General features: G+C 42.1%; 1 protein-coding gene across 1 annotated transcript in view; it reads left to right on the top strand.

The window, feature by feature from the left end:
• CCDC25 (coiled-coil domain containing 25) overlaps positions 1 to 16,018 on the top strand; it is a 41,010-nt gene that overhangs the window by 13,582 nt on the left and 11,410 nt on the right. The window contains exons 3-6 of the mRNA XM_021716821.1: positions 2,386 to 2,453; positions 8,780 to 8,855; positions 14,182 to 14,285; positions 14,508 to 14,710. Coding sequence (XP_021572496.1) covers positions 2,386 to 2,453; positions 8,780 to 8,855; positions 14,182 to 14,285; positions 14,508 to 14,710 — 451 coding nt within the window. The remainder of the gene's footprint in view (positions 1 to 2,385; positions 2,454 to 8,779; positions 8,856 to 14,181; positions 14,286 to 14,507; positions 14,711 to 16,018) is intronic.

The raw sequence follows: 16,018 nt of genomic DNA, 5'->3' as shown, positions 1-16,018 counted from the left end.
TTGTATTTTTGCTCACGGCTGTTCAATGGTAAATAGCTGGCTGCCAGTTTCCTTAACATATAGTTACCATGTAAATTGGGAATGATGTTTTGGGCTTAGAACTCAGGCATGAGAGAAAGATAGCAAGGATGAGAGAGGCAGTAGTAGTCATATTTAAACTCTTGAGTAAGCATTTTAAGAGGTTTAGGAAGGTTTTGTTTTTGGTTTTGGTTTTTTTTTGAGTCGGAGTCTCACTCCGTCTCCTAGTCTGGAGTGCTGTGGCATGCTTATGTGGCACCACAGCCTTGACCTGCTAGACTCAGACGATCATTCGACCTCAGCCTTCCAAGTAGCTGAAACTACAGGCATGTGCCACCACACCCAGCTAATTTTTTGATTTGTTGTAGAGACGAGGTCTCGCCAAGTTGCCCGGGCTGGTCTCAAACCTGTGGGCTCAGGCTGTCCTTTCACCTCGGCCTCCCAAAGTGCTGGGCTTATAGGCGTAAGCCCTTTTGTTTGTTTGTTTGTTTGTTTAACATTTTAACCAAAGCCCCATACTTGTGTCCATTTGTAGAGGTGCCCTTTTGTAGAGGTGTACCTATCGTATACCGGTCTCACATTGGTATAAGTTTGGTGTAGATCAGCAGTGATATTCCTGTATGTGTGCGTTTTGGTTCTTTGACTTCTTATGAATGAAATCATAAGGTATTAATTGAATTATTTGGGTACTTTTTGTTATTGTTTTAATAGATATGAGCTCTCGCTATATTGCCCAGGCTGGTCTCAAACTTCTAGCCTCAAACAGTCTCCTACCTTGGACTCCCAAAGTGCTGGGATTACAGACATGAGCCACTGCGCCCAGCCAGTTTGGGTATTTCTTTTGACAAAATGCCACATCAGAGACAATCAGAATACAATCTAGCTCTACTATAAGTGTGTAGGAAAAGTTGTTGTAAACAGGGAACTAGCTTAAAGCAAGTAAAAGTTGCTTTAGCTTGCTTCCTAGTGTGGTATTTTCCTAAGGTTCTGAAAGAGGATAATGAGATATATAAATTTAGATTTGCATAAAACATATTTTTTGGGGTGGAAAATGCCCAGCTGAAGGCGGTAATTTGTATGAATCTCTCACATGGGATTGCAAATAAGTAAATGAATCACTTGGAGAAATATAAATCAAATAAGATGTTATATCTAGCTATCAGTAATGCTTAAGAATAAAATCTTAGGTCACCATACATTGTTTGCCGAAAATGCCAAATATCATTCTGTATCCAAAATGAATAGCAAGATGTTTAATGTCTATAAAGAGGGCATTTTTGCATAGAATCATACTGTCTACATCTTGTACTACATGTGAATGTATGACCATACTCACTTCTGAAATTCATTAAGGCTAAAATTAAAAAAGTCTTGAGAAACATATAATGGGATGTAACGATGCCAGTGAGCATTCTCCAGTCTGGAAAAGTAAGGACGAGGAAGCAATACGACTGAAGTTAACATCATCACAAAGTAACAGTCGTGTGTTACCTCGTTCATGTTTGATGCTGGGGACATCTCTGGGTACTGGAAAGAGGGAAAGTCAACTGCATTTGGCAAGTTATAAACATGAAGAATCGAATATCCCATAATGTTGCATGGATTTTTAAAGATTTAATTAAAATAATGGTTGGTAGAGCCTTAATGAAAGGTGAATTTAAGATACCGGGGTTGGGGGGAGCCTCTGAATATTATTAGGATAATGTCTTAGAGGGCATTGCTCACTCAGGAAACACATTAATGCCACTGTCAGAATATAGTGTTGAATGAATGCTGGGCTGACCCATTTAATGGTGTGTTCTACTTCGTGTTTTTAGGCCTCACTCAACTCTTCCAGCTCTCTACTTGACACTCTCTTTGGATTGTTTTGCCATCGCTTGAAACCCTGGGTGTCCTAAACAAAGCCCTCATCTTTTTCTCCAAACTGTGGTCCTGTGAGTCTCCCAGGCTTGCAGCTTGGGAGTCTCTCTGGCTTCTTTCGTTCCCTGCTCTTCTCACCTGAAATTCCTTTCCTTCTTTCTGCTCAAAGTCCTATGCTTCAGTCAGGGGCCAAACCAGTCTCAGCTCTTCCTGAGAAGCCTTCAGTCACTGACAGCTTTTTTTATCACTTGAAAAAACACCCTTCCCAGCACATTTAATATTTATTATCTCTGCCTCGCTTGGCACTTCATCACACACAGCTGCATAGCTTTGGGTGTTTATCTTACCTCTTTGGGTTGATGGTGAGCTGTTTGGAGATGGTGACTGTTTTATACTCCCCGTGGCACTTAGCATGTGGTAGGCGCTGAGTGAGTGCTTTTGGAATGGAATGCTTTAAATGCAAGTGGCCTGAGGAGATGGTTGTCTTGTACCTCTTGCTAAAAGCAGTTTTCATTCTTTGTAGGTTTCACGTGGACAAACTCTCTTCCGCTCATGTATACCTTCGATTACATAAGGTAACTGAATTTCAACATGGATTCACGACTTTTCCCATGATGAGCATCACATCTTGTTCGTTATCCTTTTTCTGCAATTAAATTGCGTAAAGCAATAAATATGTACAAAAATCTAAAAGATACCAAATGAAGAGATGTCTTCCCCATGACCCAGAAAATCACTATGGAAAATTCTGGGGGATTTCTGAGACGGAGACAGGGCATGGTACCTGAGTGTGTTGTCTGTCAACTCTGCTTTCCCTTTTAGTTCAGTTGACACTGCTGGACTTTCTCTCCGGTGGACATCATGTGTGGTTCCTTTCTCTCAGGCTCATGTAATTCTCTTGCCTCTTGGAGGTCAGGTATTCCCATTATAATGAACTTCTTTAGGAAGTTTAAAACAGTATGATAGCAACAAAGGAAAGCAGTTTTCATGTCCCTTACTAATACAATACCACCATTTTTCCAATCTTGTCTTTATTCATGTTTTATATTTAATATAGTTGAATCACAGTAAAATGATGTTTTTTATTCTTTTAATTATTACTTATTTATTTATTTTTATAGAGACAGGGTCTTGCTGTGTTGCCTAAGCTGGTCACCACCACCTGGGCTCAAGCAGTCCTCTTGCCTCGACCTCCCAAAATGCTAATATTATAGGCATGAGTCACCATGTCTGGCCCTCACATTGCTTTCTTTTTTTTAGATTGGAAAATATTGTTTATTTAAAAGTAAATAAGAGAAGATTCACCTCCCCAAAGTAGGAAAGGGGCCAAAGTCAGGAAACATGGCGACAGCCATCACTCAAAAGCATATGGCCAAACCAGAATCTAGCAAGGCAGTGGCAAAATGGCTGCCCATGGTTCAGTCTTTTTAACCTTTCCCTTTGATGGGGGGAAGGTCATTAAGGTAATGGCATGGTGGTCTGTTCCATGTCATCCCAAAGGGGCAGGTAAGTGCATATACTGACATCAGGTGATAAAGAGCAGGCGGGTGGGTGTATTAGTCACATGATTGCTGCCATGGTGGTGGGCAGGGAAGATGTAGTCTTCATACCGGACAAGGCTTAGGCAACAGGGAGAGGGCCGTTCAATGTAGCTTGTCATGGACGATAAGATTAAGAGCGAGTAGCAGAGAAAAGATAGCCAAGTACCTTATTTTTCTCCACAGACACTAGTTGGAAAAAAGAGTTAGAGAGAGCAGCAGATCTCTGTGGAATCCCCAAAAATATTAGAGTCACACTCCCAGCAGTGTCCTCTAGAATATTAGACCAGGCCCACTGGGGGTGTGAGTGTGCCTGGTGTGCGATCTGGTACTGCATGAAAGATGCAAAGAATTGCACAGAAGTTAGCTGGGAAAATGTAGTTTATTTGGATAGTAAATTAGAAAGAGGAGATTCACCTTCCCGGGGGGCGGGGGGCAAAGCCGGGAAACATGGCCTGGCCATAGCTCAAAGAGTGCATGACCACACCATAGCTTAGCAAGGCGATGGCCGTGGCAGTGGCCCACAGTGCTTTTAATAAACTTTTTACATTGGAATAATTTTAGATTTACAGCACATTTGCAGGGGTGATAGTATAGAGTTCTCATATGCCCTTCCCCTGGCTTCGCCCATTGTGAACATCTTATATTACCGTGGTAAATTTGTCAGAACTAAGAAACTCATCTTAGCATATTACTATTAACTAAACTCTGGACTTTATTTGGATGTCACCAGTTTTTCCATTGTGTCTTCTTTCTGTTCCAAGATCCAGTTTAGGATACCGTGTTGCATTTCGTTGTCATGTCTGCCCAGTCTCCTCTGGTCTGTGACAGTTTCTCGTTTCTCCCTAATTTTCCTGACCATGACGGCTTGAGACGTACTGGCCTGCCTGGTGTTTTGTAGAATGGCGTGTAGTTTGAATGTGTCTGACCCTTTTCTCACGATGAGACTGGGGTCGTGAGTTTGCCGAGAGGTAAAGTGCCCTTCTCTTTGCGTCCCTTCGGGGGAGCCCGTGCTGCCAGGGTTTGGCGCTGATGTGGCCCTCGGTTGCCTGGCCAGGGTGGCGTTGGCCAGATTTCTCCACTGCAGAGTTGTTCTCCCCCTTTCCGTGCTCCGTTGTTTGAGAGCAAGTCCCTAAGTCTAGTCCAGAGTCGGGGGTGAGGGGTGGAATTCAGCTTCACTTTCCGGAATGGGAGAGTGTGCGTACATTATTTGGAATTCTTTTGGAAGGAAGATTATCTCTTCTCTTCCACTTAGTTACTAGTCATTTATTTGCATCAGTATGGCCTCACATGTGTGGTTTATGTGTGTTTTGAGGTGTATTCTGGTGCTGTGTGGTCTTGTTGCTGATACTGTCGCAGCTTTGGCTGGAGCTTTCAGATCCCTCAGCCCTGCTCCTACATGCTTCTGTCGAGCTTCCATCCTTTTGTTTTTTGAGCACAGCCTTAGTTTCTAGCGCTTCCAAGTGTTCTAGGCTCATCTTGTATTTTCCCTGCCCTAGCTCTAGAATCAGCCATTTCTCCAAGGAACCCCAGTTCCTTCTGTTGGTGAATGGTGTTTCGAAATCAAGATCTGGACTCTGGATGGGCCTGTTGCCACTGGAGTGTCAATGCTTCTAGGCCCTCTCAGCTGAGTAGGAAGTCCATGTCTGTATGCTAACCCATTGTGTGCACATTTCCGATCGTTTCTGTGTCTCTCCGTCTGCGTCTGTATTAAGCTGAACATGAGCTCATACTGAGGCCTCTGGCTGTAATCCATCACTACAAGGTTCCTTCTAGCCTCTCCCCTTGTGGCACTGTAACATCCCTCTAACAGTGAGAAGCTACCTCCCCCCAGCCCCCTCCTTATTTACTTATTTATTTGACTCCAGCAGGTGTAGGTAGTTTCCGGATTATTAACCTCTATCTCCATGAGAAGCAAGTTGTTCAACTAGAGTATAGGGTACGCTTATTTTTGTCTTTTGCCTTATGGTTTCCAGTGAAAATGTTGTTTTCCAAAGTTAGATGTAAGCTACTTTTTTTCCTCCACCCCTTTCAGTGATGTAATGTCCTAAATTTGTAAGATAGTTACATTATTTTGTCTCAGTCCACATTACATCTTGACTTCCATGGGTTGACGGTATTGCTTTTTAAAGTGACAGTTTATCAACTTTTTCATGTTACTGTATAATTTTCATATTTATTATTTTGACTGCATGGAGTTCGTAATGTAGTATGCCACAATTCGTATGAAAGTGCCTTTGTCAGAATATAGGTTGTTTACAGTTTTTCAACATTATTTTCCCAATAAATATCTTATGAACTATTTAAAAAAAAAATATTTTCTTAGAGTAATTCTTAGAAATGGAATTACTAGCTCAAAATATATACATGGTTTAGTAACCCATTTTTTGCCCGATTGCCCTCTGAAAATATCATGCTGTTTAAAATGCTATCTACTATTTATAGCTTTGCCAAAAATGTTTTGGGTTTTATAACTTTCCCTAACCACTAGACATCAGGGGAAAAAAATTAAAATAAAAACCTTTTGGCTATTCTGATAAATACAAGGGGCTACTTTATATGGCTGTAGTATTCACTTCTTAATTTACTAGCAAGGTTAAACATTGTACCCCATCTTTACTTATCCTATTTGTGTTTTTGAGAGGGACCACATTATGAAGGAATGGTGGAGGATTATGACCTCTGTGCTGGAGCAACGTTCTGAATTCTCCTAGGCAACCTCTTGCCATTTTGGAACTATTTGATTTAGAGAAAATCGAGTATGGGGTTACTAAACTTGCTTTTGGTACAGATTAATTGTGTTTTTCTTTGGAGTCTGCAGTGTCAGAAAATGGAAATACTGATGGTAGTCCCAAGTTTGCCTTACCATTGGCTATTTGTTTGAATAGAAGTTCAATTACAGTTTCTTTGGGGAACACATAATGTGTTCCATTTGAAAGAGCATACTCCCTGAAAAACTTTTACCTGATTGGTCTCCTGCGGTAAATAGCATAGCCCTTGTACTCAGTAGGTGCCAAGTAAGTGTTGGAGATGCAGTAAGCCTGAAGGGTTCAGACACAGATACTGCTGGCTTTGGATCCTAGTTCTGCTGCTTACTAGCTGTGTGACTTTGAGCAAGTTACTTCACTGTGCCTCCTTCCTCATCTGTGAAAGGAGCTACCTTACCTGTCTGATTTAGGGTCATTGTGAGGATTAAATGAGCTGGCATATCGTTAAAGCACTTAGAATAATGCCTGCATGTGCTAAGTGCTATATGCATTCATTGGTTTTTGTTTAATTCAGTGAATTCAATCCAAACCTTGAAGATCATAGGTATTCAGCAGTGTCCTTGGGACTTCTCTGATTTTGAAACCCATGGAAAAAGCTCATCTGTTTTGAGTTTTTATTCTGTTAACATAGATGGCACAAAACCCGCAGTCAGAAGTCTGACTTTTACATATTGAGAGTCCCCCAGACCCTCCACTTTGAGCTCACCTACTGTGACTTTATCTGTAGTGTCAAGCTAGACTTTTTGTTGTTTTGGGTCTTTTCATACTGTATTAGAAAAACAGGAAGAGGTGATTGTGTAGGAATAGTGACAGCCACAGTGGCAAGAAGAGCTATCAGTCGATATTCATATCGCTTGATATTGAGCACCAAGAAACTGTATGGTTCCACGAGAAATCCATAAGCCCTGTAGTCTGAAGCCAGTTTTTAGAGCTGGGTTTTAAACCTGGGTTTATCTCTGTGCCTTGACAGTTATTAAATATGGGGGACCTTGGCCTGGGTTCTTAACCTCACTAAGGGATAGTTTCTTCGTGAGTAAAGCAAGGGTACTGCTGTCCATTTCATATGGCTATTGTTATTTGACACATGGCAAGTACTCAAAAAGTGGTCGCTGTGTTTGTTTGTTTTTTAACTATTCATTTTGATTTTATTTAGTATATTTTGTTACTACATTGTAGCCTAGTAATGGTAATGTAGTAGTCGATAGTCATAAAAATGACGTTGTTATTACAATGTTAAATTCAGAATTCTCTATTTACATGGCTGGGGAAATGCCCAGGATGAAATAGATCTTTAAAGTAGTGACTCGGAGCCGGGCTCGGTGGCTCAACCTGTAATCCCGCGCCGTTGGGAGGCTGAGGTGAGTAGATTGCCTGAGCCCGCGGGTTCGAGATCCGCCTGGGCAGACGAGACCTCATCTCTACAATAAATCAAAAAAAATTAGCCGGGCATGGTAGCGCACGCCTGTAATTCCAGCTGCTCCAAAGGCTGAGGCGGAAGGATCGCCGGAGCCCAGCAGGTCGAGGCTGCGGTGGCCAGGAGCGGCCACTGCACTCCAGTCTGGGCGACAGAGTAAGACTCCAACTCAAAAAAAAAATAAAAATAAAAATAAAGTAGTGACTCGGGTGACTTATTTTTTGGTCAAAATTTATGTATTTGAGAATTTTGCATTTAAAACATTGACAATGAAAAAAGTTTTAGAAACACAATAGAATCAGCTTAATTTATCCCAGATATTTAATTAGGTGGATGGTTTTAGTCCCAGACAGAGGTGTTTTGTAATCCTCTGCCTAGTAGGAAGTACTGAATTGATTTCCATTCACTCTTTTCTCTGAGATAGTTCTGTGCTTTTGGAATTGCTTCGCTTATTCAGTCTTTGATTCTGGTACAGATTTATGTAGAGAAACAGGATCAGTGTTATTCCTGTGTTATTTCTCCCTTACAATGAATGGTTGAGATCTAACACAAGAGCTTTTTTCCTGATTAAGGCTGAGGATAGATGACCTACCAGATGTTTAAGACCTAAAACTATAAATTATCTCAGATGAAGGTTGTAAGGGCCTCAGCCTCATCTTCCTAGATGTCCAGTTGTCAAAAATAGACACCACTTTCCCCACAAGGTTTCTAGCAGAAAGAATGAGAAAAAAGAGAACAAAGATTACTCACATATAATTACATTTAGTATTTTGACAGTTTTCTTTCGTATCCTGTTTGTTTTTTTACTTATTGTCAGTATTTTTCGTATTACTGCATTCTATTTAAATAATCATTTTGGGCATGGTGACTCATGCCTGTAATCCCAGCACTCTGGGAGACTGAGGCAGGAGGATCACTTGAGGCCAGGAGTTCAAGACTAGTCTGGGCAACACAGTGAGACAGCCCCCTTCCCACCCTCTGTACAAAAAATAAAAATAAAGATTCTTGTATTAGACACAGTAAATTTTTTACCGTAAACTTTTTAGTGTTCTGTAATACAGTTGAAGAGCCTCTGCTTGTCATAAATTCTTGCCTAGTAGGTAAGGCAGCAAATGTCGTTTGCTACAGTATAAATCAGTGATGATGTGTAGTGGACCATTTGGTTTACTTTTGTGTTTCAGGGAGAGACTATAGAAGACATCCCAAAGGAAGTGCTGATGGATTGTGCCCACCTTGTGAAAGCCAACAGCATTCAAGGTCAGTTTTCCTGGTGGTGTTTTTTAAAATTAACGTTGAGTTTCTCTATGTCTGAAATGAATCACATTCTTAGTGAACATGCTATCAACTTTGGCTTGTATCAAAGGGATAACATGTAATATACCTTTGCCTTGCTTTGTTCTTTAAGATGGGTGATAATTTTGTGGCCTGTCAAGAACTAAAAATTAATCTTACCCTTCTAATTTTCATGATACTATCTGAGCCTAAGCTAAGCTAAGCTTAGCCTAAGGCTAAGGCTAAGCTTAGCCTAAGCTAAGCTTTCTATTGTTTTCTTACCTTGGATAGAAGGTTGTCTAGATCTGCCAGCCCTGAAGTTTATTTGTAAACAAGACTTTCGGAAATTTGGTAATGTTGATAGCTAAGCATTAGCAATGTCTCATAGTTTGATGTGTTTGATGCCTTTATTTCCATTATTTGTCATTAGATTCTAAAACTAGAGTCTCTAAATCACACTTTTCTATTTTTTTCTCTTATCCTCTCCTTACCTACATTTTTTTCTCCCTTTAAATTTTGAAGGTATCAAGTCAGTTGCCTTGTTACCCCCCAGAGAATCTTATTTAATTGGTCTGAGGTGATCCCTGAGTGTCACTATTTTTAAAAAGCTCTCCCGGTGATTCTAATGTACAGCATGGGTTGCAAACAGTTGGCATAAGTGTTTTAGGTAGATCCTGGCATACTGTGCTTGGTGCTTATTTATTTGTACTCTACAAGATGTAATCTAATAGTCTTAAAAGTCAAAAAGGTTGATTGTTGGGGTGGGTGTGGGAGTTCAGAAGGGGAGCTAGGAGGTGGTATTCTACTAAGGATAAGCTACTAGGTCAGATTTTACACATGAAACAGTAGACCTGGCTAAGGTAGCGGTCATCGTGGTTTGATGTGAAGTTGGGGGATGATCCAGAGTGTTGGAAAGAAATATGGTTTGGGTAGAAGATAACATGGGACAGGCACCAAGGGTTGGTGATTACAGGAGAAGAGCTGGGCAGCATACCCTTTTCCCTGTCCCTTAGACCGTGTTTCTTGAGTCTTCACGTAGGCAGCCTTAATGACAAATCAGGTGCCTAGCCTACAGCGGTGAAAGTCTTGCTTTACAGAGCTACTGATTTTCAGTTTTATACATCAACATATTGTGATGTGTTTTAGGACATTCTATTTTATGCATATAACAGAATTTTCTAAGATTTTTCTTTTAGTGAAGATCTTCAGTTACTGAAATAGATAATAGGAATTGAGACAGTCATTATCTTTTTTTGTGTTCCAACTTCTTCACACATCCTTGTCCCTTGCCATACCCCTGGCTTGCAGATGTGCCTTCGTTAAAAGAGCTTTCTTTGAGCTCCCGATTCTTGACCCAGCCTCTTGTTAATCTCTTTGTAGTTTACTAGTTCTAGAGAAAACAGAAAGAGAAGGGTCATGACACTGAATTACTCTTTTCTCTCCTTCTCAACCTTCCATAGCAAGAATGTGCTGAGAAGTGAAGGAAAAGGTCTTTGTTGTGAGATTTGCTGAGGACACTGCTCTTGCAATGCTGTGTAGTTACAGAATTTTCTCCCTGGTTGCCCACCTTCAGTGCTTAGAACCAAGGGAGTTGTTTGTCATCATAGAATCGGCCTATTCTGGGTCATAGGTCTAGAGTCCTTGGTCAGCCTGTTCTATATTCACCTGATGAATAGAAACTCTCTAAATTGAACTAAGAGTTTAGAAACTTTGTGACTCCCCTTGGTGTATACAGTTCAGTCCAAGCTTCTGAAGCTAACATTTAAGCATCGCTGATCTGACTGCAGATTTTTTTTCCTTTCACATATTTCACACTGCAGCCAAAGCAAATATTTGCTGTTTTCTGTCCTTGGACCTTTGCTTGTATTGTTCCCTCTGGCCGCTGGTTTGTCCTCAGTCATCCTGTGTCCAGATCCAAGCCAAGGTTCAAGAACCACATAGTAGTTGTACTCGTGGTAGTAATCACTGACATTGATGAAGTGTTCATTGCATGGCGGGCACTGTGCTAAAAACTTCACAAATTGTCACTCCTATTGAGTTAGGTATTATTATTCTCATTTTATAGAGGAGGAAACTGAGCTTAAAGATATTAAGGAATTTGCCCAAAATCTCAGCTCTGAAGTGCAATAGAGGCTGGATTTGAAGTCAGCCCACCTGACTCTAAAGTCTTCTGTCTTAACCACTGAGGTCTGCTAGCCTCTTCATGAAGGCTTTTCCTTCCCCAGCCACCTTCTGTGTTCTATCTTAGCCCTTTCTCTGTACCTTTCCAACAGTGTTTGATGAGTTCTCCTTTTAACTGAAGTTACTTTTGTACTTATCTCCCCTCCTTTAGTCTTGGAAGGCCAGATCCATTGCCCGATCACGTGTATTTTCCACAGAACATTGCACATGGAATTTTTTGTTTTGTTTCGTTTTTGTTTTTTTAGAGATAGGGTCTCCCTCTGTTGCCCAGGCTGGAGTACAGTGGCATGATCATAGCTCACTGCACCCTTGAACTCCTGGGCTCAAGTGACCTTTCCACCTCAGCATCATGAGTAGCTGGGACTCCAGGCATGAGCCACTGCATCTGGAACATGGATATTGTTTTAGAAAACTTTATTTTGGAAAAAGTCTTTTAAACGCACAGAAAAGTTGCAAAGAAAATGCATCTACCATGTACCATTCACTGAGATTCACTAATTTAAAACTTTTTCCATATTTATTTTCTTTCTCTCTCAATGTAGCATGCTTATTTTTTTTTTTTTTAAATTGAACCATCTGATAGAAAGTTGTAGACATCATGGCCCTTCAACATATGTCTCCTAAGAACAGGACTTTGTCTTAAGTAAGTAACTGCATTACCATGATCAAATACAGGAAGTTTAATGTTGATGGAGTACTATTATCTGATATGCAGTCCATATTTAAGTTTTAGCCGGGCGTGGTAGCGCATGCCTGTAGTTCCAGCTACCTGGAAGGCTGAGGTGGCAGAAGGAGCCCACCAGGTTGAGGGCTCCTTCAACCCCCAGGAGCGGCCACTGTACTCCATTCTGGGCGACAGAGTGAGACTCCAACATTTTTTGTCTGTCTGGTGCTTCCTCTTGGTTACAGTCCCATTATGCATCTTTGAGGAGGAAAACTGCACAGGTGAAGTTTTGCATGTGACAGTCAGAGAGCACATGATGTCATTTTGCTCCATTTTTGCTGATGTTGTCTTTTTTTTTTTGAGTTGGAGTCTCACTCTGTCACCCAGACTGGAGTGCAGTGGCTTCTCCCAGCCATCGCAGCCTCGACCTGCTGGGCTCCAGAGATCCTTCCGCCTCAGGCTTCCAAGTAGCTGGAACTACAGGCGCGCTACCATGCCCGGCCAGTTTATTTATTTATTTATTTAATTAATTAATTAATTTTATTTTTTTGAGTTGGAGTCTCACTCTGTTGCCCAGACTAGAGTGCAGTGGCCGCTTCCGGCGATCCTTCCGCCTCAGCCTTCCAAGTAGCCGGAATTACAGGCATGCACTACCACGCCCGGCTGATTTTTTGATTTATTGTAGAGATGAGGTCTTGCTGCCCAGGTGGATCTCGAACCCGCAGGCTCAGGCAATCCACTCACCTCAGCCTCCCAAAGGCGCGGGATGACAGGCTGAGCCACCGAGCCCGGCTGTCTTTTTTATTTTTGAGTCAGAGTCTCTCTGCCACCCAGGCTGGAGTGCAGTGGCATGCTCATGACCACTGGAGCCTCGCCTGCTGGGCTCAGGCGACCTTTCCATCTCAGCTTTCCAAGTAGCTGGAACCACAAGCACATGCCACCATACTCAGCTGATTTTTTGATTTATTGTAGAGATGAGGTCTCGCCACATTGCACGAACTGGTGTCAAACCCCTGGGCTCAGACAGTCCTCACCTCCACCTCCCAAAGTGCTGGGATTACAGGCATGAGCTACTGGGCCTGGGCTTTTTTATTGTTAATTGGAATCTCTCTCTGTGGCCCAGATGGGAATGCAGTAGCACACTCACAGCTGTCATAGCCTCATTCTGCTGGGCTCAGGCGATCCTTCCACCTTCAAGTAGCTGGAACTAAAAGTGTGCACCATCGTGCCCAGCTATTTTTTTTTTTTTTGAGTTGGAGTTTCACTCCATTAACCCAAACTGGACTGCAGTGACACTATCATGGCCACCCCTGTGTTGACCTGCTAAGCTCCAGCGATCTTTCCACTTCAGCCTTCTATGTAACTGGAACTACAGGCATGTGGTACCACGCCTGGCTAATTTTTTATTTATTGTAGAGACGAGGTCTCACCAAGTTGCCCGGGCTGAGCTCGAACCCATGGGCTTAGGCAGTCCACTCATCTCAGCCTCCCAAAGTGCTGTGATTACAGACTGAGCTACCAAGCCCGGCCCTGGCTAATTTTAACATTTTATTATAAAGACAAGGTCTTGCCAAGTTGCCCAGGCTGGTTTCAAACTCCTGGTCTCAGGCAGTCCTTTTGCCTCTTCCCTGCAAAGTGCTGGGATTACAAGTGTGAGCCATTGCGCCCACCCTGATGTTGTCTTTGACCCCTTGGATAAAGTGGTACTCACCAGCTTTCTCCAATGTACATGGGGATTTGATAAACGTTTAAATCTATTGCCGTCTACCAGTGGTTAATCTGAGATTCTCAGAACTGCCTGGGGGGGAGGGCCTTGGGGGTAGGAGACGTGTGGTGGAGGGTGTGGGGTGATGGGCAGGAAGAGGAGTGGACAGGGGACTTGGCGCCATTTCAAGCAACTCTGCTTTGACGACTTGTGTATGTTTTCTTCGGTAGAAGGGTTCCGCTGTTGAAAGAAACAATAACCAAAAACCCTATTAAGCTAGTCTATTTTCCTTGTGTTTTATATGAGATTCAGAGAGCTGTGGGGACTTCCGCAGAGTGGCACGCAGTTTGTGGTAGTGCCGGGATAGAGTCAGGCCTCATGACCCCCGGGCTGTAGCTGTCTATTGCTCCTTAACCTTGATTGAGTCAAGGACTCCTTTGAGAATCTGAGGAAACCTATTTGGTCCTTTTTCTCTTGGAAAAAAGCACACATGATAAGCTTCTCATTCAATTTGAGGGCGTTCTCAGAAGTCCCCGGAGCTTTCTAGTATCCTATTTTTGTTTGCATTTTGTTTAATGTTGGCTTTACCATTTGCCTCTGGTGGGTGGTTTTTGAAAAAACGTTTGGTGGTTTGAAACAATGGGTGGCTTGGTCATGCTAAGCCGTTTCTCTTGTTGGCTTATGGCAGTTTGCCAGTGGGTAAGGGGACACCTGGCACCGTCTGGTCCTGCCTGCATGTTGAAGACAGTCTCTCTTGGCAGGCTGCAAGATGAACAACGTTAATGTGGTATATACGCCGTGGTCTAACCTGAAGAAAACAGCTGACATGGATGTGGGGCAGATAGGCTTTCACAGGCAAAAGGATGTAAGTGTTTTGCACCACTGAAGGAGGCGGAGTCCTGATACGGAATGGAGTTTCCGATCCGTCTTTTCTGTCTCACTCCTCTGTTGTTGAGGGCTGAGCATGATGAATGTTTTCTAAAGGGAGTTAAAGTGGGTTGCTAAACCCCTGGAAAACCTCGCCTTTCTTCTGGGAGAAAAAAGCAAAAATAAAAAGGCAATATTTTTTCCCCTATGTCCCTTCAAGGTAAAAATTGTGACAGTGGAGAAGAAAGTGAATGAGATTCTGAACCGATTAGAAAAGACCAAAATGGAGCGGTTCCCTGATCTAGCAGCAGAGAAAGAATGCAGAGATCGAGAAGAGAGGAATGAGAAAAAAGCCCAAATTCAGGAAATGAAAAGGAAAGAAAAAGAGGAAATGAAGAAGAAGAGGGAAATGGATGAACTTAGGTATGTTGGAGCTGTGGTATCGAGATTGACCGTAAAGATTGTTCCCTGCTGATTTTTAATCATGGCTTCATCCTTTAAGAATTACTTACTGGTGGGAAGAGGGACGTTATCACAAGCTCAGAGCCTTAAAGAGGTTAAAAAAGGGCATTTATATTCACGTGTTGATCAATGAATTACTCGTGTATAGGTACAATAAAAAATAAAATACGAAATGAAATGTGAAATAAAATAACTAATTTACTCTTAGGGAAGCTTTCACGGATTCTCTGTAGAGTCTGGTTTGTAAAGTTCTTCAGGAAAGGAAAAGATTACAGTGTGTATTTAATAGTGACTCGCTGTGCTATTTGAATAAAGCTGTCTTGGTTCTAAAGGCCAACGCTAGTAACATTCAAAGCTATTTTTTAAAACCTTTTTCTTCATTTTGAAACTTTCAAGTCAATGTGGTGAGGCCTCCAAAACACTACATTTTTAAACAACAAATAGTTAAATACACGCTGGCTCCTGAAACTCTAGTGAATAAAGCCATGAGAATACCGGCTTTATTAGTTTACTATTGTTGCTGAAGCAAATTGTCATAAATTCAGTAGCTTAAAGTCACACAGATTTACTACCTTATGGTCCTGTAGGTTCGATGTTCAGCAGAGTTCTCACTGGGCTAAAACCAAAGGGTCTGGAAACTCCAGGGCAGAATCTCTCCTTGCCCTCCTTCTGGAGGCTGCCCGTGTTCCTTGGCGTGTGGCCCTTTCTTCTAACCTCAAAGCCAGCAACACTGCATCCATAGTCACAGCCGCTGACTGCTGCCTTCTCCGCTTTTAAGGAACAGTGTGATTAGATTGGGCCTGTTCTGATAATCCATGATAATCTTCCCTTTCTAAGGTTCTTAACTAATGACATCCGCAAAGTCTACTTTGCCATATAAGATAACATATTTACAGGTTGTAGAGATGGGGAGAGAAGAGAAATGTCATCATTCGGCTTATCACATTAAATCTGTATAAAAATATAGTGCTGTATCCGAAGAGCCCCTTGTTTTTCTAACTAAAAGAAATTAATCCTGCAGCTTCTAGTCACAGAACTCATAGATTTTGCTACAAGTTTCCATAGATATCATTTGCAGTAAATGTACCAAAAAGAAAAATGGTCATTGATAACACATATTGCCTCTGGGAGGGGTGTGGAGTTAGAAACAAGCTGTCTTACAGTACCCTGGATTCTTAGAAAGATAGTTGGGTCAGAATGGAGGCATTACAGGCTCGGTGGCACAGCCTGTAATCCCACGCCTTGGGAGGCTGAGGTGAGTGGATTGCC

This window comes from Carlito syrichta, unplaced genomic scaffold (genome assembly GCF_000164805.1).
Source record: "Carlito syrichta isolate Samal-C Ts95f unplaced genomic scaffold, Tarsius_syrichta-2.0.1 Scaffold308976, whole genome shotgun sequence".
NCBI lineage: Eukaryota > Metazoa > Chordata > Mammalia > Primates > Tarsiidae > Carlito > Carlito syrichta.
Note: the sequence above shows the minus strand (reverse complement) of the source record. Positions and strands in the feature narration are given on the sequence as shown.